At 41.8% G+C, this 26,524-nt stretch overlaps 1 protein-coding gene across 2 annotated transcripts in view; it reads right to left on the bottom strand.

The window, feature by feature from the left end:
• Positions 1–26,524, bottom strand: part of ift122 (intraflagellar transport 122 homolog (Chlamydomonas)) — a 135,011-nt gene that overhangs the window by 51,420 nt on the left and 57,067 nt on the right. For both annotated transcript variants that reach the window (XM_059523681.1, XM_059523682.1), the window contains exons 11-14: positions 24,163–24,365; positions 4,656–4,793; positions 4,349–4,513; positions 4,056–4,253 (exon numbers count right to left, since the gene is read on the bottom strand). In XM_059523681.1, the coding sequence (XP_059379664.1) occupies positions 4,056–4,253; positions 4,349–4,513; positions 4,656–4,793; positions 24,163–24,365 (704 nt within the window). The remainder of the gene's footprint in view (positions 1–4,055; positions 4,254–4,348; positions 4,514–4,655; positions 4,794–24,162; positions 24,366–26,524) is intronic.

The raw sequence follows: 26,524 nt of genomic DNA, 5'->3' as shown, positions 1-26,524 counted from the left end.
CTCTGCATGTAATAAACCTAGAACACTGTCTAAGACTTGATGGTTCATACACCAGTTTTAATATGTAAAATGAATACTAATTTTAACGCTTTATAAGTTGCAAAATGAAAATGAAAATGTATTACAGAAATGATTAGATATGTCTAACATGTTCAAGCAAAAACTGTGGCAGAATTATCATTTAAATGCTATTTTTCTTAAATGCATTAACACTCACAGTCAAGACACTTACGATTGCATTTTCATTCAGTGTCCCGCACGAATCGTGATCGGCTCAGAATGCATTTTCAGTGTGCACATTGAATTTTGCTACATTCATTGCAACAATTGAAAAACTCAAAGAAGAAAATAGACTCCTGAAAGAGGAACGGGATTTTCTGCGGGAGCAATTGAGAGGTTCCCTCAATAAAAGACAACTAGGTAAGTCTTGGTTTATACATTGTTTTCTTTCCATATCTGGCTCAGTTTTTTTTATGTCAAACAACCACAACAACAACAAAATAATGTGTGATCTGATGTTCAGAAACCTGATCCGAATGGAAATGGGAATTTAAAGTATTAAAGCTTTGCTGGAACAGCATCTCATTATGTTCTAGAATAAAGTTCTTCATATATTATATGCCCTAGAATATATTTATTGATATATTTATTTTAAATATTGTTCAAATTTATTAACATATTTACTGACATATAATTGACACTTATTTGGTATTTAAATATAAAAATGAAAATGTAAACAATGTATACAAACTTTTATTTTGGATGTGATTAATTACAAAATTGTCTTTTTTTACTTGCATACTGTTTGCATACATATATATGTGTGTGTGTGTGTGTGTGTGTATGTGTTTTCTCCATTCCCAATTTAATGTGCTGAGACAATTATGTCTTGTTGATTTATTAAATTTAAATTACATAGTTTACCTTTAACTACTTCACACCTATATAATGTACATGTATTAATAAGAGTTTCCACCATAATAAATTAGCGAGAGAAGTCATTTTTTTGTTGTTGAATTCTGTAAATGCTTTCATAATTTCTAAGCTGTGTAATACTTATTTTCAGTTAAAACTCCTGATGATGTTTTGCACCGCTACAAGGCCATTCTGAAGAGCTTCCTACGGACTAGGAGTGTCTCCAGAAGCTGCAAACTACACAATGTTGATCGCAATACCATAGCTCTTACAGCTATCATTGCAGAGCTGCAGATAATTGCTACTCCTGAACTGCACATTCCAGAATTTCAGGGTGGAACTCTGCAGAAATATGCAAAAAAAGTGCAAGGAATATCTGGATACAAAACCAGAAGTCATGAGTAAAATCACTGAAATGAAACGGAATCGTGAGCTCCTACCAATTGGGTATAAATTCCAAAAAGAAGACAAGTAATTGGCTCAAAAGTATAAGATGTCTTGTTCAGTGCAGCAGTAGCATTTATACAGCGTTCACCATGTAGAAAAGTAATCTTTTTCAGATTTATTTTAAGCCCGTTTTATTGATTAAAAAATAAAGTGTGAATGTTCCCCTCACTTTGTTGTCTCTAAGTTCACCCTGTCTTGTGTTATGTTTCCAGATAAAGTACAATGTTTTATAGACAATGTATAACTTGGAACTAAATGGCTCTTTTAAGTTTCTTCTCTGTTATGCACAATAGTGCAATCTATTGTACAGTGCATTACTAACATGGACGTCTAACATGTTATTGTCCTTATTGATGCCATTGAAAAAACAAAATGGTTAACAAATAAAGTCATTGTTTTGATGCACTATGTATGTACTGTAGTGTATTAAGAACTGTTAATTCTACATTGCTTTCATGTCATCTTTTACAGTCCTTACTAGTTGATATGCCATATAGTGGTGTATATGGACTAAGCTTATAACAAAGTTGGAAGAACTGGTAATTACTATGTAATGTTTGTGTAAAATGGTGCACTTTATTTTACAGTCCTATTTCCATTTACTTACTATGAACGTACTGGTGAATGTACCTATTAGTTCATGTATAAGTTATGCAGGACTCAAGTTGGGGGGTAAGAACATGGACCAAGGTACTTGCAGTTAACTTACCTCCTTTAATGTCACTGATTCTCTTAACTAATTGATTCAACAGAGATTTTTGATGGTGTGCATTGCTAATAATTATACGTGTAGACAGATTTTACTTTGGACTTATACAGTAGCTACTAGACTCATAATAACACTTACAACTTATCATGTGTTGAAATCCTCTGGCTGTTATTAACCATACTTAAGTACTAAATATTTACCATGTAAATACCATTAGGATGTACAGTAATGTTTCTTATCAGTTGCCATATACAGATAATGTAAGTGCATTTTTGTACATTCACACTTGTCCGTCAGTACTACATATTTGCCATGTATTTACATTAGTAGTTACAGTGAAGTATCTAATTACTTACCATGTACAGACACTACCTGTAAGTACCCACACTTTTATGTACATACAAACTAATTACCATGCATGTACAACTGTTAAGTACAGCCGTGTTTCTTATTAGTTACATACAGTTCAGGTAAGTACCTTGTGTTACCACACATTTCCCTGTAGGTACAGGATATTTACCATGTATGTACCATGGAAGTACACGTACTGTAAAATCTTTATCTGAAGAAGGAAAGTCATTCATCTGGAACAGCATGACTGTTAGGAAATTATGAGATAATTTACATTTTTTGATAGACTATCCCTTTATTTATAGTTTTTACGTTATGTCACACTCATAGGAAATTCACCTTATTGATGATGAATATATTTGTACAGGCAAGCATATGAACCCAGAATATAAACACAATGTGCAAAGTGTCACATTAAATGTTTTACCATAGAAAACAATTATAAGGAAAACAATGAACCATTAAGCAGATTGCGTTCATATTCCTACCATTCATTAACATTAATATCATTAGTATCATTAATATAGTGATTACTTAATTTGATCTTTTAATATTACTGTTTTAAATAAATATTAAGGCACTTTAAGTGTTTTAACAATGTTTGTCGCACTGTTAATGATTTAAAAAATTGCTTAATATTAATAGTGTTCCTGTAGCTCAATTGGTAGAGCACTGTTAGGCAAGGTTGGGGGTTCGATTCCCCGGGAACACATGATAATACATGTAATAATTGATAGCCTGAATGCACTGTAAGTTGCTTTGGATAAAAGCGTCTGCTAAATGCATAAATTTCATTTTTTAATTTTTTTATTTTAATTTAATTTGTAATTTAATATGGATTGGAAATGGCCAAAACTGCGTTTTGTTCACATACCTTTGTTTTATTTTTTTGAGAGGTGATCTAAATATTTGCGGCTATGAAACAGATAAAAAAATTGATAGGCTTGTGCTGCAGTTCTATGGCACGGTCCCAAATGGAACACTTCATGTGCACTTTCAGTCTCATGGACTTAACGGACATGTGCACGCGGCAGCCATTATAAGTCCACAAGACCATAGTGTGTCCCATTCGTCATTTGAGCATTCAAAAGGGTTCCCGCAAACGCCCCCTTTGTGGCCACTATGCGCCCTCGATACGATAGGGGACAAGTTACAGTCTGAACCCAGAGAACTGACCAAATCCAAAGCTGAAATAGTTAGAAGTCAAAAACTGTTGTGGGACAGAGGCAAGTTGGCTGTATATACAGCATATTTACTATCAAGCTAATTAAGTTTAATACCTGAACATGCTGCTCCCAAACTTTGTTAATAAAACATCATTCTGCTACCTCAGTATGCTTTCTCAGATCTGATGGCAAACTTTTGTAAATAACTGAATTTGAAAAGACACATTTGAGCTGCTGTTTATCATATTTAACGTGCATAAGATAAAATAAATATGCCAAAATGTAACAAGTACTTTTCAAGATTGCAAGGAGTTAAAAAGTACTATTTTGTCTTCATAAATGTAATCAAGTAAAAGTACAATTAGTCAGTTTAAATAGTACTCGAACAAAATACAAATCCCCCAAAAGAATACTGAAGTACAGTAGTCCAGTACAATGACTGCAGTATTCTACAGCCCAGCTCATACCTGAGGCACCTCCACTGCAGCCATAGAGTAGACGTGAAGGCAGAAGATCTTGGACCCATTGTAACCCACCACAAAGCCCTGCAGTTTCTGCTGGTGCACTGGGAAGTTACTGGCCTTGATGTTCAGATATCCACTCCCAGAGAAACACAGCATGTCCTCACACTGCGTGTTCCACGCCACGCTGTTGGCATTGGGCTCCTACAGAGTCAGGGAAACACAGGCACAGGGACAGCAGTCAGGGCAGGACCCAGGTCAGAGGTCATACACAGGCTCAGACTGAAGCTCATCATGACCTGGAAGAGCAGCTCCTTGGTGTGAATGTCGTACACGAGGCAGGTGTTGTGTTCGTCCACTACTGCGAGCTTGCTGCGAGACGTGCTCATGTCCAGACAGCGCACTGATGTGTTCTGCTTCAGCAGCGTGATGGCAAACGGGTTGTCCACAAAGATCTTCAGGATCTACACACATAAAAGCTTTCACAGTGATTCTGAACCATTTACACTGCTGATACGGAAGAAAAGAAGCTGTATTCATGTAGCATTGGACAGAAACAAAATGCATTACTCCAAAGCAATAACTATAACTTTCAAGGTCACATACAGCTCCATTTTTCAGCCCCACTAGAAGCCCCTCTCGTCCAGACGGGCCACCAATCACTTTGATGTAGCGAATGAGAGACTCCATCAGCCACTCTTTCTCTCTGATGGCCGTGAAGGACAAACACTGCAGTCTCTTTTCCTACACACACACACACACACACACAGAGAGAGGACAGGTCACAAATATAAACCATCTCATACTCAACATATTTATATATTTATATATATAGTGGCCACAACATACATCTAGACTGTCACACTCACAAAATGTCCGTTTGTGGTTGTGTGACATGATCAGGGTTAATGTGATGAATTGCACCTACATGTATATTTATGCATATGGCACACACTTTAATCCCATCAACTTGCATTGCATTGAAACATCTGATCAGTTCATGCATTCCCTAAACTGTTTGAGATGCTGTGGTTTATCTGCTATGAAACCTGTGTAACCTTCATGAAATAATAATCAACACCACAGCAAAGCCAAATTACACAGTTCAATTCTTTTAAAAAATGCATCACAGTTTGTCAGTTTGCTGTTCATTTCCAGTAGCCTCCGTGTATTCTGCCCAACCTCGCTCTGCGTTCATAAGATCTGAAATACTGTTCAACATGTTTCACAGAATCCAACAAACACTCAGTGTGGAGCTACATAAACACAAAACCCAGCAAACTCCAACAGACAACCATGATGAAAGGTGTGTGTGATTTGGGTTCATTCATGCTTATGGGTCTAATAAATTATGAGCTGGGTGGGGTGTCATGTCTACTACACATTTACATCTAAATTTACAGTTAAAGAACTTAATGGCTTAAAAAAAAAATATTCAATACATAGAACCTTAAAACATAACATGTCACTCTACAGCTGCTGAATCATTCAAGAGCTTTTGAAGCGGATTAATGTAATCTGCAAGTCTCATGAAGTTGGCTGGGACGTGGAAAATAAATGGTGCATGAAATAGGGGCTTCTCAACTTGACTACTGGTCAGTTTTCTTGCTGCCTATCCAGAGCTGAAGATGACCAAAGACATTTGTTTTCCTCTTCATCAATAAAAGGGGCCATTTGGAAGTCGTAAAGTCACTGAAGTGCTGATAGTGATCAAGGCCTGTGGATGAGATGTTTAGGTATGGAGCATCTGCCAAATGTCAGGAGAGAGCAGCTAGATTGCTCAGTCTGAATGTCTCATGTGTGCTTCAGTTCCATGCTGGAGTATAAAGCCTGGCGCGCTCTCTTTTCTCTGGGCTTTGCTTTTGAATGCTCTCTTCCCCTATCATGCAGGACTCAAACCCTCAGTGGCTCCTCGCTTTCTCTCTTCCTTTTACTCATATATCCACATACACACTGCCATCAATACATTACACATGTATGACTAATTATTTAATACTATCTATTTTGAAATCCCTTAACCTATTAAACAAAAACTACAAGAATTATAAAGCAGAATTACTTCTAATTAAAGTAAAAAAAATAAAAAAACACCATTAAAGCATCATGAAAAGTAAAACCAAAACAATAACTTCAGAAGACTTGGTTGTCTTTGTCACGGCTTATGCTGCTGGAAGGAACACGGAGCCGAGGGATAAACAAAACAAGGATTTATTAAATAAAACATAAACAAGGTGAGTCGTAAATAACAGGTGGCAAGAGGCAAGTGGCAAGTAACAGGTGACAAGTAGACAAGTTGACATTTAGACGAGTAGACCCGACAAAACAGAACTGAAAGGACAAGGCTTTTATAGAAGGGATAATTGGGGAAACACAGGTGGATGGCATGACTAAATTAACAGGGACATGGAACACATGGGGAAATGACTAGACACACCTGGGAACTAATCAAAACCACACACGGAAGACAGAAACTGGGTCACAGGGGAAAAAACACACAAAATAAGTCCAGGTGTGTGACAGTACTCCCCCCTCCCGGTAGGTGCGTCCTCGCACCGTAGAAACAACAAAGGGAGGCGAGGGTGGGAACTTGGGAGGAGGTTCCGGTGGAGGACAGCCTCCCAGGAGGGGGCCAGCAGACAGGGACTACAGAGGAAGGAGCCAGGGAGGAGATGACGGAGGGAGGAGCCAGGGAGGAGACAGGAAGGATGTGAAGCAGGAGGAACCCAGCAGGACCCAGGCCACAGCCATAACGGCCCAAGGTGGGGCCGACGGTGGAAGGAGCCATGGAGGAGGAATGGTCACTGACTCCAGGGACTCGACCCACGGCAACGGAGCAAGTGGAGGAGGAGCCCGAGGCGGAGACGGAGAGCCGAAGAGCCAGGGTGACGGGGAGGAGCCGGAGGTCCTAGGCGGAACAGGTGGCTCTGGTGACTGACGCGGCGATGTGGATCCGGAAGGCCGCGGTGAGGCCAGAGTGACCGAGGACTGAGGTGTAGCCGAGGGGATGAAGGAGCCTGACGGAGCCGGAGGGATGAGACGAAGCCGGAGGAGTGGAGTCCCGAGGCATAGGATGGACGACGCCAGACCAAGGCGGAGCCGGAGGGACGAGGGAGCCAGGCAGAGCCTGCGGACTGCCGGGCCACGGCGGAGAGGAAGGAGCTAGGAGCCATGGTGGAGCCGACGGGTCAACGGGCCGAGGCGGAGTCCAGGCCTCAGAGGCTGGAGGCGGAGGTGAGGGAGACGCCGACCAAGGCGTCGCTGGAGGATGGCGGTCCCGCTGAGCTCGCACCACAATGATGGTAGGCTGAGGGCGAGCAGAGGGGCAGCCAGACGACAGCGGAGGAGGAGGCAGGAGTGGGTGGGAGGGTGGGAATTTTGGAGGAGCAGGCATTGGAGTAAGCTCTGGGGCTGGAGCCCTTCCTGGGCTTAACGGAGGATCAGGAGCCCGTCCTGGGCTTAACGGAGGATCAGGAGCCCGTCCTGGGCTTAACGGGGGTTCAGGAGCCCGTCCTGGGCTTAACGGGGGTTCAGGAGCCCGTCCTCGGCTTAACGGGGGATCAGGAGCCCGTCCTGGGCTTAACGGGGGTTCAGGAGCCCGTCCTGGGCTTAACGGGGGTTCAGGAGCCCGTCCTGGGCTTAACGGGGGTTCAGGAGCCCGTCCTGGGCTTAAAGGAGGATCAGGAGCCCGTCCTAGGCTTAACGGAAGATCAGGAGCCCTTCCTGGGCTTAACGGAAGATCAGGAGCCCGTCCTCGGCTTAACGGAGGATCAGGAGCCTGTCCTGGGCTTTACGGAGGATCAGGAGCCCGTCCTGGGCTTAAAGGAGGATCAGGAGCCCGTCCTGGGCTTAACGGGGGAACAGGAGCCCGTCCTGGGCTTAACGGGGAATCAGGAGCCCTTCCTGGGCTTAACAGAGGATCAGGAGCCCGTCCTGGGCTTACAGGAGGATCAGGAGCCCGTCCTGGGCTTAACGGGGGAACAGGAGCCCTTCCTGGGCTTAACAGAGGATCAGGAGCCCATCCTGGGCTTAACGGGGGAACAGGAGCCCGTCCTGGGCTTAACGGGGAATCAGGAGCCCTTCCTGGGCTTAACAGAGGATCAGGAGCCCGTCCTGGGCTTACAGGAGGATCAGGAGCCCGTCCTGGGCTTAACGGGGGAACAGGAGCCCATCCTGGGCTTACAGGAGGATCAGGAGCCCGTCCTGGGCTTAACGGAAGATCAGGAGCCCTTCCTGGGCTTAACAGAGGATCTGGCATAGGTGAATTGGAACCCCCCTCATTTTGACCCATTTGGCGCTCCATATTTTGCTCCCTCGTGGTGGGCAGTGTCGCCGGCTCTCGCACCTGGTCTGACGGGATGCTCTCTGGCTCTCCGTCATCGGTGGGCTCGGGCTTATGCCTCGTACCGTGGGGAGATTGTAGGCTGGGCTCTGGGTCCAGAGTGGACCTGGCGAGATCCTCCATTGGGCCGACCGTGAGAGGGGACCCATTTCTCACCAGATTCCACTCTATAAATGCGGCGAAATCCTCCCGAGGACCATCTTCGGGCGACAACGCTCTGCACCTAGGGTTCAGGCTGGCGTAATAAAAGGTGCAGAGCGCATGGTCCGGGTAGCTGGTGGCATTAGCTAGCCAGAGAAACCGTCTGGTATGGTCCTCGAGAGACAGTCCCTCCTGCTCCAGCAGGAGGAGGAGGTATTCGGGGCGATAGAGGGGATCCATGAAACACTACGGAAAGAAAAAAGACTGTGAAAAAAAACGGAAAACAAAACGGAGGGAAAACACGCAGTTTTTAACTTTTTCAGGTCGGGTCTTCTGTCACGGCTTATGCTGCTGGAAGGAACATGGAGCCGAGGGATAAACAAAACAAGGATTTATTAAATAAAACATAAACAAGGTGAGTCGTAAATAACAGGTGGCAAGAGGCAAGTGGCAAGTAACAGGTGACAAGTAGACAAGTTGACATTTAGACGAGTAGACCCGACAAAACAGAACTGAAAGGACAAGGCTTTTATAGAAGGGATAATTGGGGAAACACAGGTGGATGGCATGACTAAATTAACAGGGACATGGAACACATGGGGAAATGACTAGACACACCTGGGAACTAATCAAAACCACACACGGAAGACAGAAACTGGGTCACAGGGGAAAAAACACACAAAATAAGTCCAGGTGTGTGACAGTCTTATGATACCATGATGATAAATCATGTAGAGCCGTTTAGCCGATATTATCGCAGAATATGCTGCCAATATTATATATCATTTTTACAGAACATATTACGCAGATTAAATGATTTTGAATGATTTAATTACTTAGTTTGTCCACGCTCCATTGTTGGCTGCTGGAGACTGCTGGATGAGCTCAAACATCACCTGAGTCAGATGTTTCAAATTATCCACCTGCACCTACATTTGATCGACACATTACAATGATTCTAATTCTTAGTATTGCATGATGATATAATGAATGGATGCTTAATTTTTAACAACAGATTCAGTGACGTTAGAGAGTAGAGCTGATCTGCGCATACCCTGTAGTAACCCCTCCATGATTCGTTGAAAAATGGCAGGACTGGAAGCCACTCCAAACGGCAGTCTCGTGTCCTTGTGAGTGTTCAGTGTTACATATCTTTAAGACTCCTTATCACTTCCTGATATGCATGACTGAGATCATGCGTACTGTATTTTTTACCCCCGTGCTAAATTTTCCAATGAGTACTCGATCTTGGGAATTGGATACTGCTCTAGCTTGGATGCCTGATTAATGGTAAGTTTGCAATCTCCACAAAGCCTTACTGAATTATCTGGTTTAAGGATGGTTACAATAGGTGCCACCAACTCTGAAAATTTGACAGGCTCCAAAATGTTGGCCTTGAGCAACCTCTCTAACTCTACTTCCACTTTTTTCTTTAGTGCACAAGGGACTGGCCTGGGCTTACAGTACCTTGGCACCACATCCTTGTCAAAATCAAATTTGTGTTTTCTCTGCTTCCTGCTGGCCTTGCTGCAGCTGATCGTAGCTCCGTGTAGCTGTTTTTTTTTTCTCTAGAATCTTTATCTTACTATCACTCTCTGTTGTCTAAAGTGATAAAATATAACTTAATTCACACTATATTTCTGATATTATCGATCAATCTTTTCAGATTAATTTTGATCGTTCACTTTTATTTTATATCTGTGAGTGCATTACATCTGCAAAGCGTTAGCACTCGCTAGCTTGTCATTAGCTTGTCATTAGCGTTTTCATTCGAACCTATCGCTGTTTTCTTTTCTCCTCTCCTCTCTCTCGCTCCAGTTTTTCACAAGTTCATCAAACAACCGCAGTAAGAATATTTAATCAAGCACGGTGAGTAATGGCTTCTCCTATCATTGTTTCTTGCACCTCTTGCCACATGTACAGTTTATCTATCTCTGTCGCAGATGAGGGATTCACATGTGATAAATGCAGGGAAATAGTTAGGCTGACAGAGAAGTTTTCAGAATTAGAGACACGCATACAAACTTTAATTGAGGACAGTAAGAATGTTAGGGCTCTAGATACGGCTTTGGATGCGTCTAGCTCAGGGATTCCTGTACATTGTTCGGTTCCGGAAACAGAGCCCCAGCAGCAGGGCAACTGGGTGACGGTGAGGCAGCGTAGTCATGGGTCAAAACACCGCTCTTCTGTTCCGATCAAAACATTAAACAGGTTCTCCCCACTCAGTGATGCACCCACTGAGAAACCTGATGAAAGTGCTCTAGTTATTGGTGATTCTATTGTACGGAACGTGAATATAGAGACACCAGCCACCATAGTCAAATGTTCATCGGGAGCCAGAGCGCCTGACATCTTGGCAAATTTAAAAGTGCTGGCTAATGCTAAACGTAAATACAGTAAGATTGTTGTTCATGCTGGCGCTAATGATGTTCGACTTCGCCAGTCGGAGATCACTAAAAATAACATTAAAGAGGTGTGTGAACTTGCAAGCACGATGTCAGACACTGTAATATGCTCTGGTCCCCTCCCTGCTTACCGTGGTGATGAGATACATAGCAGATTGTCATCACTCAATGGCTGGATGTCTAAGTGGTGCCCACAGAATAACATAGGTTTCATAGACAATTGGACGAGCTTTTGGGGCAGACCTGACATGTTGAAAAGAGATGGTCTTCATCCCTCCTGGGGTGGCGCTACTCTTCTCTCTAGAAATATGGCACATAGTCTTAGAGTTTATAATAATAATAATAATAATAATTATAATTCATTACATTTATATAGCGCTTTTCTAGGCACTAAAAGCGCTTTACATAGACAGGGTATCTCCTCAACCACCACCAGTGTGCAGCATCCACCTGGATGATGCGACGGCAGCCACATTGCGCCAGAACGCCCACCATACACCAGCTTACTGGTGAAGAGGAGATAGAGTGATGAAGCCAATCAGCAGATATGGGGATTGTTAGGAGGCCATGATGGTCGGAGGCCAATGGGCAAATTTAGCCAGGATGCCGAGATTACACCTCTACTCTTTTCGAAAGACATCCTGGGATTTTTAATGACCACAGAGAGTCAGGATCTTGGTTTAACGTCTCATCCAAAGGACGGTGCTTGTTGACAGTATAGTGTCCAGATCACTACACTGGGGCACTAGGACCCACACAGACCACAGGGTGAGCACCCCCTGCTGGCCTCACTAGCACCTCTTCCAGCAGCAACCTAATTTTCACAGGAAGTCTCCCATCCAGGTACTTACCAGGCTCAGCCCTGCTTAGCTTCAGTGGGAAACTGGTCTTGGTCTCCAGGGTGATATGGCTGCCAAACTAACTGACAAACAAACAAACAAATTATACTTGACTAACTGGGGCCCAGGTCAGGAAGCAGACAGACTGGCTAAACCGACCGTCTGCTAGCTGCCTCCCGTCACAGAGGTCAGTTAATTCTCAGCACATAGAGACTTTTTCACCTAGATATCACACTATAGAGACTGTGTCTGTTCCCCGAACTAGAAAATACAAAAAACGTCCAAACCAATTTAAGAGTAACAATTTAATTGAGGTTCAACAAATAAAAAACAGATGCAATACAGATAAACAAATGATAAAGCTTGGCTTATTGAATATCAGATCCCTTTCTACGAAAATACTTTTTGTAAATAATATGATCACTGATCATAATATAGATGTACTCTGTTTGACAGAAACCTGGCTAAAACCTGATGATTACATTATTTTAAATGAGTCCACCCCCCAAGATTACTGTTATAAACATGAGCCACGTCTAAAAGGCAAAGGTGGAGGTGTTGCTTCTATTTATAACAACGTTTTCAGGATTTCTCAGAGGGCAGGCTTCAAGTATAACTCGTTTGAAGTAATGGTGCTTCATATAACACTATCCAGAGAAACAAATGTTAATGATAAATTAACCCTGTGATGTTTCTACTGGCTACTGTATACAGGCCACCAGGGCACCATAAAGACTTTATTAAAGAGTTTGGTGATTTTACTTCCAAGTTAGATTTGGCTGCAGATGGCTGGCATTCTGAACTCTGTTGGGGTTAGACAACACGTTTCAGGACCTACTCATTGTCGAAATCATACTCTAGACTTAATACTGTCACATGGAATTGATGTTGATGGTGTTGAAACTATGCAGCTACGCAGTGGATAAGACACATGCTCTTGGTGTGAGAGACCCGGGTTCGAATCCACTGTGAGACACCAATGTGTCCCTGAGCGAGACACTTAACCCCTAGTTGCTCCAGAGGCGCATTTATAGCAATTATACCTCTGACATTTATAGCAATTGTAAGTCGCTTTGGATAAAAGCATCAGCTAAATGAATAAATGTAAATGTAAATCACTTCTACCACAAAAGACTGCTTTTTAAGTTATCTTCCTGATGTATCCAAATTCCTTAGCATATCCAAAACCTCAGAACAACTTGATGATGTAACCAAAACTATGGACTCTCTCTTTTCTAGCATTTTAAATACGATTGCTCCTTTACGCTTAAAGAAGGTTAAGGACACCAGTCTAACACCATAATATAATGAGCATACTCGCACCCTAAAGAAATCAGCCCGAAAAATAGAGCGCAGCCGGAGGAAAACAAAACTAGAGGTATTTCGTATTGCTTGGCGGGAAAGTAACCTATCCTGCAGAAAAGCATTAAAAACTGCTAGATCCGATTACCTTTCTTCTCTTTCAGAACAGGGGCGGCAGTGGCTCAGTGGTTCATGTAGGTTGTCTACAAACCGGAAAGTTGGTGGTTCAATCCCCGGCTCCACCTGACCAAGTGTCGAGGTGTCCTTAAGCAAGACACCTAACCCCAGCTGCTCCCGTCGAGCTGGATGGCGCCTTGAATGGCTGACACCGCAGTCTGTGTGTAAGTGACTGTGTGAATGGCTGAATGTGAGGCAAATTTGTAAAGCGCTTTGGATAAAAAAATGCAGTCCATTTACCATTTCTTCTCTTTTAGAAGAAAACAAACATAACCCCAGGTATTTATTCAATACAGTGGCTAAATTAACAAAAAATAAAGCATCAACAAGTGTTGACATTTACCAACATCACATCAGTAATGACTTTACGAATTACTTTACTTCTAAAATCGATACTATTAGAGATAAAATTGTAACCATTCAGCCGTCAGCTACAGTATCGCATCAGTGCACTATAGACCCCCTGAGGAACAGTTCCACTCATTCTCTACCATAGGAGAGGAAGAATTGTATAAACTTGTTAAATCATCTAAACCAACAACATGTATGTTAGACCCTATACCATCTAAGCTCCTGAAAGAGGTGCTTCCAGAAGTCATAGATCCTCTTCTGACTATTATTAATTCCTCATTGTCATTAGGATATGTCCCCAAAACCTTCAAACTGGCTGTTATTAAGCCTCTCATCAAAAAAACACAACTTGACCACAAAGAACTAGTAAATTATAGACCGATCTCGAATCTCCCTTTTCTGTCCAAGATACTAGAAAAGGTGGTATCCTCACAATTATATTCCTTCTTAGAGAAAAATGGTATCTGTGAAGATTTCCAGTCAGGATTTAGACCGTATTATAGTACTGAGACTGCTCTCCTTAGAGTTACAAATGATCTGCTCTTATCATCTGATCGTGGGTGTATCTCTCTATTAGTTTTATTGGATCTTAGTGCTGCGTTTGACACAATTGACCACAACATTCTTTTGCATAGACTTGAACACTTTGTTGGCATTAATGGAAGTGCATTAGCATGGTTTAAATCGTACTTATATGACCGCCATCAGTTCGTAGCAGTGAATGAAGATGTATCCTATCGATCACAAGTGCAGTGGAGGTACATTAGCATGGTTTAATTAATGGTTTTAATTTAATTCTTCTGCACAATCTAAATTTGCTGCAGCCTGGAATTGAACTACTGGTTTCGTCTGGTCAGAGGAGAACTGGCCCCCCAACTGAGCCTGGTTTCTCCCAAGGTTTTTTTCTCCATTCTGTCACCGATGGAGTTTCGGTTCCTTGCCGCTGTCGCCTCTGGCTTGCTTAGTTGGGGACACTTCATCTACACCGATCGTTGACTTTATCTCAAATTAATGCACAGACACTATTTAAACTGAACAGAGATGACATCACTGAATTCAACGATGAGCTGCCTTTAACTGTCATTTTGCATTATTGACACACTGTTTTCCTAATGAATGTTGTTCAGTTGCTTTGACGCAATGTATTTTGTTTAAAGCGCTATACAAATAAAGGTGACTTGACTTGACTTTAGCTGGGGGACCATGTCCCTAAGCCCTCTTTAAAGACAGCTTCATGTTTGGTCAACACCTCCTGAAGTGTCATGGTTTCTGTATTTACTTGATTTACCATCCCCTAGTATTTTTACTGACTAACCCGTATAAGTTTTCAGGGGTTAAGATAACAATCTTTTAGCTCCGGAACTTTGCCCACACTCCCTAACTTGGCATATTTTGACTTGACATAATAGTGACAGCCCCTGTCCACTTCAAAATTTACTTCTGTGTCATTCACTGGTGATTGGAGACACTCTTGGAATTTGAGTTTATACCATGTGACGAGTGGGGCGGGGCCGAGAGATGTGGGAACAGAGCGAGGCCGGTGGAGTGATTGGAGATGAGCGACACCTGTTCGACCCACCGGTCTCGAGTCCCATGGAGGAGATGGAAGGATATAAAACTGGAGCAACGACAGTGAAGGACGAGAGAGGACCAGGCCTGGGTTTTAGTTTGTGTTTTGATTTTTATTTGTGCGCGTCAGTCGTCCATGAGGGGCTGACGCGCTATTTTGTGTTTATTTTGATCATTAAAATATCATTTGATTGTCCGCTGGTTCCCGCCTCCTTCTTCCCGATGATTATGAAGGTTTTTATCGTACCATACCACATTGGAGACCAGGACAACTAGAGCCCCAGATACAGATCCCCTGTAAAGACCTTGTCTCAGAGGAGCACCAGGACAAGACCACAGGAAACAGATGATTCTTCTGCACAATCTGACTTTGCTGCAGCCTGGAATTGAACTACTGGTTTCGTCTGGTCAGAGGAGAACTGGCCCCCCAACTGAGCCTGGTTTCTCCCAAGGTTTTTTTCTCCATTCTGTCACCGATGGAGTTTCGGTTCCTTGCCGCTGTCGCCTCTGGCTTGCTTAGTTGGGGACACTTTTTTTACAGCGATATCGTTGACTTGATTGCAAATAAATGCACAGACACTATTTAACTGAACAGAGATGACATCACTGAATCCAATGATGAACTGCCTTTAACTATCATTTTTGCATTATTGACACTGTTTTCCTAATGAATGTTGTTCAGTTGCTTTGACGCAATGTATTTTGTTTAAAGCGCTATATAAATAAAGGTGACATTGACATTGACATTGTGCAAAGTGAAAACTTATTGCCTAGCACTGGCAGTTCCTTCCGCTGGGTCACTAATTTGATGAGCTGATCTACGTTTGAGTGTGCTGGACTGCTGTCGCTTGTACGACTGTGGAGAAAGTGAGCAGCACCAAGTTCCTGGGTGTACACATCACAGAGGACCTCTCCTGGACCGACAACACCACAGCACTGGCCAAGAAATCACAGCAGGTTTTCTACTTCCTCCGCAAACTAAGAGCCAGAGCCCCGCCCCCATCATGTACACCTTCTACAGAGGCACCATCGAGAGCATCCTGACGAGCTGCATCACAGTGTGGTATGGCACCTGCAACACGTCCTGCCGGAAGACACTACAACGCATAGTGAGAGCAGCTGAGAAGAACATTGGGTGTCTCTCTCCCCTCCCTCCAGCACATTTATAGAGCCCGTCTCACCCGCAAAGCCCTCTGCATCACAGGTGATCCCACCCATCACACAGCTTCTTCAGTCTGCTGCCATCAGGGAGGAGACTGCAGAGTCTCCAGGCCAGGACCAGCAGACTGAAGGAAAGCTTCATTCATCACGCTGTCAGGAAGCTGAACTCGCTCTCGAACTTGCCCCCCCCCTCCCTCTTCTGCCCCAGGCACCACTGAACTATATCTGTATGTACCATGGGTCTGAGAGTAACGCAATTTCAATTCTCTGCATGTATGTACTGTACATGTGGAAGAATTGACAAAGCAGACTTGACTTCACAAAGCACTGTAACATAATCCACAACCGTTTCATTTGATTGTCTATTTCATTAATTTAACTTAAAACACTGCACAATTTGACTTGGTTTGGGGTTATAGTGATTTTTCAACAGTTCCACTAATTCGTTTAAGCTTTATCACCTGGTTCGTCGGGGCTAAGCAAATTTCTCGTAAGACTATATGTCTGACTGCTCACAGAACTAAGCAAAATAGCCCGTTTCTTTGCAGCATCTTAAAAATAAATGCTTAAAAAAATAAGATAATACCTTGCAATAATACTCCCAAGCCTTGGTATTACTGTCAAATGGAGTAACATACCGTGAGTGCCATTACTTTTTAATCTCGGACTACGCGAAGTAACTCCAAAACTTTAATCCATGTCACCTAGGGCTGGGATAAATGATTATTTTTTTAAACGATTAATCTAGCGATTATTTTTTCGATGCATCGATTAATCTAACGATTAATTTTTCAGACCGATTCGATTTCGATTATCTCCCCATTAATTGACTACTAACAATTTATACATGTTGATTTACATATCTGAATGAAAAAAACATGAATTCCTTAACATTGCAATATATGTTTATTGCTCTTAGAATTACAAAATAAAAGACTGACTAAGAATGCATTACTTTGCACTTGTATAGAGATAGCATTCAATAAAACCTTGAAGCCTTGAAAACACATAGCTTACTGAAACAAGCTTACTGAACACATAGGGCCTAGCTTACTGAAAAAAAGTTCTTCTTTCAGATGAAAATAATAACAACTTGATGTCTAGCATTCAATAAAAAAGGTCACCCAAAATACTTGTTTAGAGCAATTGAAAGAATACAGTAACCAATGTAAACTTGAGGGCTTTAAGCTAATACAGAGAGTGCTTTTCTAAAAAATAAAAATTAACAGTGGGAGCCAGCAGCCTGTCATGGAGAAAAAAAATCTCAGAATGCTCCAAGTGAAACTTTGGCGTTCCGCCCTTTTTCTATCGTGTCTAATGATTTTGGTTAATATTCACGAGGGAGAGAGAGGGAGAGAGCGCTCGTGTAGTTTGAAGACTGTGAGTGAAACTGCGCGTGAAACTTTGGTGTTTCGCCCTTTTTCTATCGTGTTTAATGATTTTGATTAATATGCACAAGGGAGGGAGAGAGCAAGAAGCGCTCGTGTTGTTTGACGACTGTGAGTGCGCGCGCAGCCGGGGCTCTCTCTCGTACGCGTTCTGTCACTGTCACTCACCGATCAAATAAGGCTTTGACAGCCGCCAAAAAAAAAAGATCAATGCAGAAAAACCCCTGGATTGGTTATATAACGTTGGACAGAATGTTGATCCGGCCATCGCGTATATTTAGCGCACATAAGGTAAACGTTTTGCAAACGTTTTTTAGAGAAATAAAAACAGGTCGATGAATCGATGCGCATATTTTGCGTCAAACTAATTTTTGCGTCGACGTCATCGATGACCTCGACGCGTTGTCCCAGCCCTAACGTCACCATTATGTGACAACTTGTCCCTCAAACAACAATCAAGCTGGAGACATCGAAGCCGATTCAAACAACACAGGAAGTTTTATTTAGTTTCCTGCACAAGACTGTTGGTGCACACATGCATTTTTTTTTTAAACCTTCCTTTTAAATTCACAAATGAACACAGAGACATTAACCAAAAAAAAAAAAAAACCTTTAATTGGTTTACTCAAGTCTTGAAACAAAACAAAAATAATAATTCTTATGGAACATCTCATTTTCCAAATTACTACAGGTTAATACTGGCCACGCTCGGACCAGAGCTCATGTTTATCACATCAGTGACATCACATCGTGTTGCACGAAAAAATTCATTACAATTATATTGTATTTTATTGTGCCGCACCAAGTCGCTAGCGTCTGGTGTAGAATAGAACCCCTTGTAATCAGTGATGTGTCTACACTGGATAATAAGTGAAGTTTACTGTTAAGTGCACTGATGTCAAACTCTTTTGAATAATAAAGTTTGTTAAATTTGTAAAAACCCTGCCTCTACTACATAGGTCTATGTTTGTCACATCATTATAAATGTTTGATCACCACATTTGAGTTGTCATTGCAAAAAATGTGTTTATGTATCTATATTCTGTTTATGTAGGCTATATACTGTATTCTATATACAGTACAAGTTAAAAGTTTGGACACACAAATGGGAAGTGTGTCCAAACTTTTGACTATACTGTACAATAATATAGCCTGAACAAGGAATATCTGTCTTTTATTACACCTTAATATCGGTATCAGCCCCCGAAAAAACCATATCGGTTGGGCTCTAGATAAATGTTGTCATTTTTGATCACTTTATGCTTGTGATGGACAGAAAAGGGAAGCACTAAGATTCTGCCAAACACGTGTATGTGTTTATGAAGGAAAGACTGTTTATAATGACAGGAGGATGAGAAAACTTTAGTTCTCTGTAGGGGAATCACTTTAGATAAAAGCATGAAGAATAACAAATAACTAAACACATGAAACAAATCACACTACAACATACAAACTAGTGCACAGAAGTCACTGTGACTGGCTCATCTTGACAAAACACTTTCTGTATGTATTTCTGGAGTGTGGAGTTTGAATGAGCTGCTTCATATCACAAGAGATGGGTCAACATCTGACCCGACTGCAAGATATAGACTCTCAGTCATCATACAGCTCAGTGTCTGATCATGCTTTAGAGAATATTGCATGACCTCGCTTCTTCCACGGGATCACACACACACTTGATTGCTTTTATTTGGATCTGAAAGACATTACAACGAAAACAAGATCCAAATACTCTGGGAAGGGTCTTTGGCAAGATGACAGACCTACAGTTCATGACTCACATACTTGTACAGGTTCTTCCATTTATAATACACAACACATTAAGGATAAACAAAACATCTCCGTCTCCATATTTGCATGCTCCCTATGTTGGCTGAAACAGAGCAGAATTTTGCAAGCCTTTCTACTTCCTTTTTTTGCAGCACCCTGTAACGGATAAGCAGTTCACCGATTCATTGGTTCTGAACTAATGAATCACGGTTCGTTGAATCTAAAACAATGCAAACCCAAAGCTTGTAGATTTTGAATTCAGGCATCTAAACCCAACTATCTCTAAACTAAATGGCTGGCCTGGCGTCAGCCTCGCTGGATTTAGTTATATAAGACACTGTGGATGATAAAATCCACAGTCACTTGAGCAGCCTCAAAGGAGAAACGAAGACACCCACATTCCTAAACACACACACACAAACTTTTCTTTACGCTCTTTATGTAAGTCCTTAAGATGTATTTTGAATAGGTTTGTGTGTTGCATAAAATGGTTAATCCTGTTATGCGAGGATTATAAGTTGCTGACTTGTAAATTGGAAATGTTTCTCTTAATTTAATGTTCTCAAATAGAATCATGAGTTGTAACCCTACCCTCCTGACCAGCTCATAAAACTTTATGATCCCACTGGGAAACAGGACAGGAAAGCTAACTCTTAGAAAAGAGAATAGTACCCTTTTATTTTCTCAATGTATTCTAAATGTATTGAGTATTGCGTTTTTGTGCAGTAGATGTTTCCCCATATAAATTGGAGTATCTGCAGTTTTATCATGTGTTAATCAAACTTTAAATGTGTGTAATTCTTTATATGAATGTAACGTCGTGTTATCAGTTATATATGTCATTTATGGTATCTTTATAATCCTAAAAAGAATCTCAACGACAAATTACAAAAAGATGCATTGTTTCAGAAATACAATCTTTCTTAAGAAAAATGCTAAATTCTGTCAGCTATAACTCACGCGAGGGGGTTATTTCCCCAGAGACAAAGGAACGTTTTTCAAGCTTCAGATCGCGGACGTTCATTGGTTGTTCACGCAAACAGAGGCGTGAACCAGTCAAGCCTTAAGAACTGAAACCAGGAAGTTCCTCCCTTTTCTTGCTCATCTTCGCGCTCTTGCCCCGCTCTCGGTCCTCTTCTATCTCCGTTGATCTCAGCACGGCGGCTGAGAGAACAGCCGTTCTCATGGCTCCTTCGGGAGCTTTTCTCCGTTGTTTTCATTTCTTTTACTTACTAAGTTCCTCTCTACCAGAGGAAGACGAATTCTGAATCATTACGTTCGTTGGAACTTTCAAATATTGCGCGAGTCCGCAGCAGCCCCGGAAGACATGAGAGAACACGCCCAATCACAAAGAGACCACATGCAAGTATTATTTTCTAGAGAGATTTAAATGCTGCTTAAAGTTTGTCTATTACCTTTTCAAGGTGATTTGATTCGTTGTTGTCTTTCAAGGGTTACTGTCTGTGAGTTTGCATAACTGAGCACGTAATTCTGTGATCGCGCCTATTCTCTCACCTCTCTCTCTCATCCTCTTTCACTCATTCTCTCCCTCTCTCACTCATTTGGATTCTGTTATGTCTTGTACAAAGTTTACTGTCTGTATTGTCGTAGGCGTATTTACTCTGTGTGATTTGTAGTTTGATGTATTATTAGTTAAATTATTAAAAACCAATATATATTCATGATTGCTTCTGTCTAAAATGCTCACATCATGAGTCAATGAAATGTCTGATCTTTAGCTACAAGCTCGTTACTTTTCAGTAACCGAAATTTCATAATGATAGGATAATGTTTCATGGCCAGAATTTTTTTTTTTTTCCTTGAATTATAAGAAGTGATAACCTTATTGAAAGTTGATAAGTTAATCTTACGGCCGTTTGCTGGACGAACTACTGTTTGATTTGCGGTAATTCACAGTAAGAGATATCACTATAATTGATATGAAGAATGGAAAATTGACATATTAGTGAGTAAATTACAGTGCCTTGTAATGAGTTATTGATATATACAGTCGTGGCCAAAAAGTTTTGAGAATTACATAAATATTAGTTTTCAAAAAGTTTGCTGCTAAACTGCTTTTAGATCTTTGTTTCAGTTGTTTCTGTGATGTACTGAAATATAATTACAAGCACTTCATACGTTTCAAAGCCTTTTATCAAAAATTACATGACATTAATGCAAAGAGTCAGTATTTGCAGTGTTGGCCCTTCTTTTTCAGGACCTCTGCAATTCGACTGGGCATGCTCTCAATCAACTTCTGGGCCAAATCCTGACTGATAGCAACCCATTCTTTCATAATCACTTCTTGGAGTTTGTCAGAATTAGTGGGTTTTTGTTTGTCCACCCGCCTCTTGAGGATTGACCACAAGTTCTCAATGGGATTAAGATCTGGGGAGTTTCCAGGCCATGGACCCAAAATTTCAACATTCTGGTCCCCGAGCCACTTAGTTATCACTTTTGCCTTATAGCACGGTGCTCCATCGTGCTGGAAAATGCATTGTTCTTCACCAAACTGTTGTTGAATTGTTGGAAGAAGTTGCTGTTGGAGGGTGTTTTGGTACCATTCTTTATTCATGGCTGTGTTTTTGGGCAGAATTGTGAGTGAGCCCACTCCCTTGGATGAGAAGCAACCCCACACATGAATGGTGTCAGGATGCTTTACTGTTGGCATGACACAGGACTGATGGTAGCGCTCAACTTTTCTTCTCCTGACAAGCCTTTTCCAGATGCCCCAAACAATCGGAAAGGGGCTTCATCGGAGAATATGACTTTGCCCCAGTCCTCAGCAGTCCATTCACTATACTTTCTGCAGAAGATCAATCTGTCCCTGATGTTTGTTTTGGAGATAAGTGGCTTCTTTGCTGCCCTTCTTGACACCAGGCCATCTTCCAAAAGTCTTGTCCTCACTGTGCGTGCAGATGCGCTCACACCTGCCTGCTGCCATTCCTGAGCAAGCTCTGCACTGGTGGCACTCCGATCCCGCAGCTCAATCCTCTTTAGGAGACGATCCTGGCGCTTGCTGGACTTTCTTGGACGCCCTGAAGCCTTCTTTACAAGAATTGAACCTCTTTCCTTGAAGTTCTTGATGATCCTATAAATTGTTGATTTAGGTGCAATCTTAGTAGCCACAATATCCTTGCCTGTGAAGCCATTTTTATGCAATGCAATGATGGCTGCACGCGTTTCTTTGCAGGGCACCATGGTTAAAAATGGAAGAACAATGATTTCAAGCATCACCCTCCTTTTAACATGTCAAGTCTGCCATTCTAACCCAATCAGCCTGACATAATGATCTCCAGCCTTGTGCTCGTCAACATTCTCACCTGAGTTAACAAGACGATTACTGAAATGATCTCAGCAGATCCTTTAATGACAGCAATGAAATGCAGTGGAAAGGTTTTTTTGGGATTAAGTTCATTTTCATGGCAAAGAAGCACTATGCAATTCATCTGATCACTCTTCATAACATTCTGGAGTATATGCAAATTGCTATTATAAAAACTTAAGCAGCAACTTTACCAATTTCCAATATTTATGTAATTCTCAAAACTTTTGGCCCCGACTGTACAATTGACCTATTTTTCATCTTCAATAATTTTAATGTAAATGTCATATGAGATATATATATTATATATATCATATTCCTGATTAATTATTAAAATTCCCATATATCATTTGAGTTAATTATAATGTACAACCCAGTGCGGCTACACCCCCTAACTGCATCTCCCTGATCGCATTCTTATGGACATGGCCTAAACTTCCAAATACAAGAATTAGTGAATTAGTGATTTGGTGAATGAGATCTATCAGTGGTTTCCACACAGACACACACACACTCCATTTATTTTTACTATTACATATGGAATATCACATATGAAGACGTGCAGTCTAGTGGAATCATTCGTGTGATACTGATCATGAAATCATCAGGTCACAGTGTCTGATGATTGCAGAATCAAAAAGACAAAACAAGACCTGAATAACATGGTAGGAGCTTCATCCACAGAAAGTCTTGTGATGTCACTTTAAAAAGCAGTAATAATTGATCAAACCAGAACACAATGAAAAGCTTCTGCACAATCACTTTTCTTGCTGATCTTTCTGCCGAGTTTCTTTCACAAACTCACCACAATTTACTACACTGCCCAAAAATCACACTTCGTCACTTTGACAGAGTGACTTGGGAATGTTCTGTCATGTTCTGCTTTTATCCATCAGTCAAATATTATATTGTTTCTTTTAAGAATGTTATGGAGCATTCATATAGGAATAGAATAGCTAGAAAAGTTATTTGATGTGACATTGCATGATCTGGAGTGTTTCCCACAGCCTTACAGTTTATTTGTGGCAGCACTCACCCGCCCCCACATATAAATATGCAAATTATTTTTCTGCCAGAAGGAGGCACTATTAGAGAGGGTTACATAGAGGTTTCTCCGGTAATGGTTAAAGCTACGCTGAGCTCACAAACGCTGATTTATCAGGCATTACTTGCAAGATGGAATGAAAATTGAAAACAAACTTGCAGTGCTCATGTTTATTCAACTATGTCAAAACCTTTTGGAAAATCTATTTGCCCGCCACAAATAAATCAATGTATGGGAAACCCTGATCTGGCACATATGTCTTGATTCTGGTGTGGTATTATGTTTTAGCCTGGCTCTTTACCTGACACAGAATGATGTGTTGTGAGCAGACGACAAGCAGGTTGCACTCAAAGCGCTTGCAGATCTTCTCTTTGACGCGGTAATGCATGTCGGAGGAGTCGTCGGAGTGCAGCTCATAGATCAGGATCTTCTCAGGAAGCTGTATGGCCAGCCTGCTGCGGTAGATGGCGATCTTCTTCACCAGCTCACGGCACTTTATCCGCACTACGAGGAGAAAGATGGGGGAAAAGTCAAGAACATTCAGACAAAGACACACAGAGTTCATTCCTGAACTTTCTGCCATCCATTACTGGAAATTAAATTACTGGATGATATGTCCCGATCTCAATAAAGTTTACACTAGGTTTTTGGACCATGAACTGGATCTCACTCAGGATGCGCGCTGTTTGTGGAGGTTCGGCCAGGACCGATTCCACAAATAGGCCGCTCTCACATATATTTTTTGGCCCGTCCATTGCCATTGGTTATCACTGTGTCAATCACTGCTATAATTTGTAAATGCATAAACATGCAGATGTCATTCCTGAAACTTTGCAGCTTGTATGTGTCCGAAAAACAAACGTTTCATACAAATTCTGAATGGATTTTAGCCTTTCAGCGCAGAGCGTGCTCCCTTTATTATCACTAAAAAGCGTCACTCATCTTAGCTCATTCCGATCTCACAAAGTTCCATTATAATTAATGAAGCTCTATAAACTGCACAATGAAGCTCTTATTTACATAACCGATCCAGTTGCGGTGGGGCTGACATGCTGACATCAGGGATCCCATGACTAACCATAAATGCCCCCCCCAACCCCATGTCACCCGTGATAAAGACTGTATACTTTTTATAATTCTTTAATGTCATCTTTTTTATGACTGAAGGCGAGTATTACTGATACCAATACTACCGTCTTTAGGGAATTGTTTATTTTTCCTAATATTCAACCATTGACTATAGCCATTCAACACTACAGTATAAATGATAGATATCAATTATACCATTTAATGACTTTAAAAAATAACAATATCTAATTTAAGTGAACTTAAAACTATCTTCACATAAACTCATTATAATAAATGTCATATTTAGCTACCTGTGCCCTTCAGCTAGTTGGAAATATACAGAAATGGAATAAAGTTAACAAACACTAAGGGCCCTATCATACAACCAGTGCAATGTGACGCAAGGCGCAGCGCAAGTGTGTTTGCTAGTTTCAGTTCGGCGCCATTCGCATTTTCCCGTCCGGGAAATAGCGATCTGCCATGGCGTGAGTGCATCCTGCTCTGGGGTCGGCGAACCGGGAGGGACCCGATTTTTTTGGCCGGACATTCACGAGAACGTGCGCAGATGGTGCGCGTCTTGTGGGGAATGTCAGTTGGTGAACCCACCGGCCACCCCAAAAGCACCATTGCGCCCTCTTCCTCTAGTGCAGGTCCCCTTCGAACGAATTGGTATGGACCTCATCGGGCCATTAGAACGATCAGCATGGGCACATCGTTTTGCGTTAATCATAGTGGATTACGCAACACGATATCCAGATGCAGTGGCGCTCCGCAACATCTCAGCAAAGAGTGTGGCGGGCACCCTGTTTCATTTAATCTCCCACGTCGGAATCCCAAAAGAGATTCTCACGGACCAGGGCACCGCGTTTATGTCACGCACGTTAAGCGAATTGTACGAATTGTTGGGCATTAAAGCAGTACGTACCAGCGTCTATCACCCACAAACGGATAGACTGGTCAAACGGTTTAATCGCACGTTGAAAACAATGATTCGTAAATTCGAACAAGAAGACGCGAAAAATTGGGACAGATGGCTGGAACCCCTTTTAATGCCATGTCCCCCAAGCTTCCACAGGGTTTTCCCCCTTCTAGCTTCTTTATGGACGCCAGCCCCGCAGGGTGCTAGATGTCCTAAAAGAAACTTGGGAGGACGGACGTTCGGATAGCAAGAACGAAATTCAATGTCATGGACTTGAAAGCAAAACTCCATACACTGGGGCGGCTCTCTATGGAGAATTTGCTTCAGGCCCAGGGCAGGAAAAGCCAGTTGTAACAGGGGAACTAAGCTTTGAAAATTTGCACCAGGAGATAAAGTGCTCGTATAACTGCCAACCTCCATCTCCAAGTTGTTAGCAAAGTGGCAAGGACCCTTTGAGGTCACACAGCAAGTAGGAGATCTCAATTATGAAGTAGTACGAACAGATAGGGGCGACTCACGGCAAATCTACCACCTCAACCTCCTTAAAAAATGGAGCGAGGAGGAGTCAGTGTTGCTAGCAACGGCAGTGACCGGAGAGGAGGATCTCGGGCCAGAAGCAGTCATTAAAGAAAAATCCCTCGCCCATCAAGGGATATAAGTATTGTTTTGATTAATA

The sequence above is a fragment of the Carassius carassius genome, chromosome 34 (assembly GCF_963082965.1).
Source record: "Carassius carassius chromosome 34, fCarCar2.1, whole genome shotgun sequence".
Lineage (NCBI taxonomy): Eukaryota > Metazoa > Chordata > Actinopteri > Cypriniformes > Cyprinidae > Carassius > Carassius carassius.
This window is presented reverse-complemented; position numbering and strand designations above follow the sequence as displayed.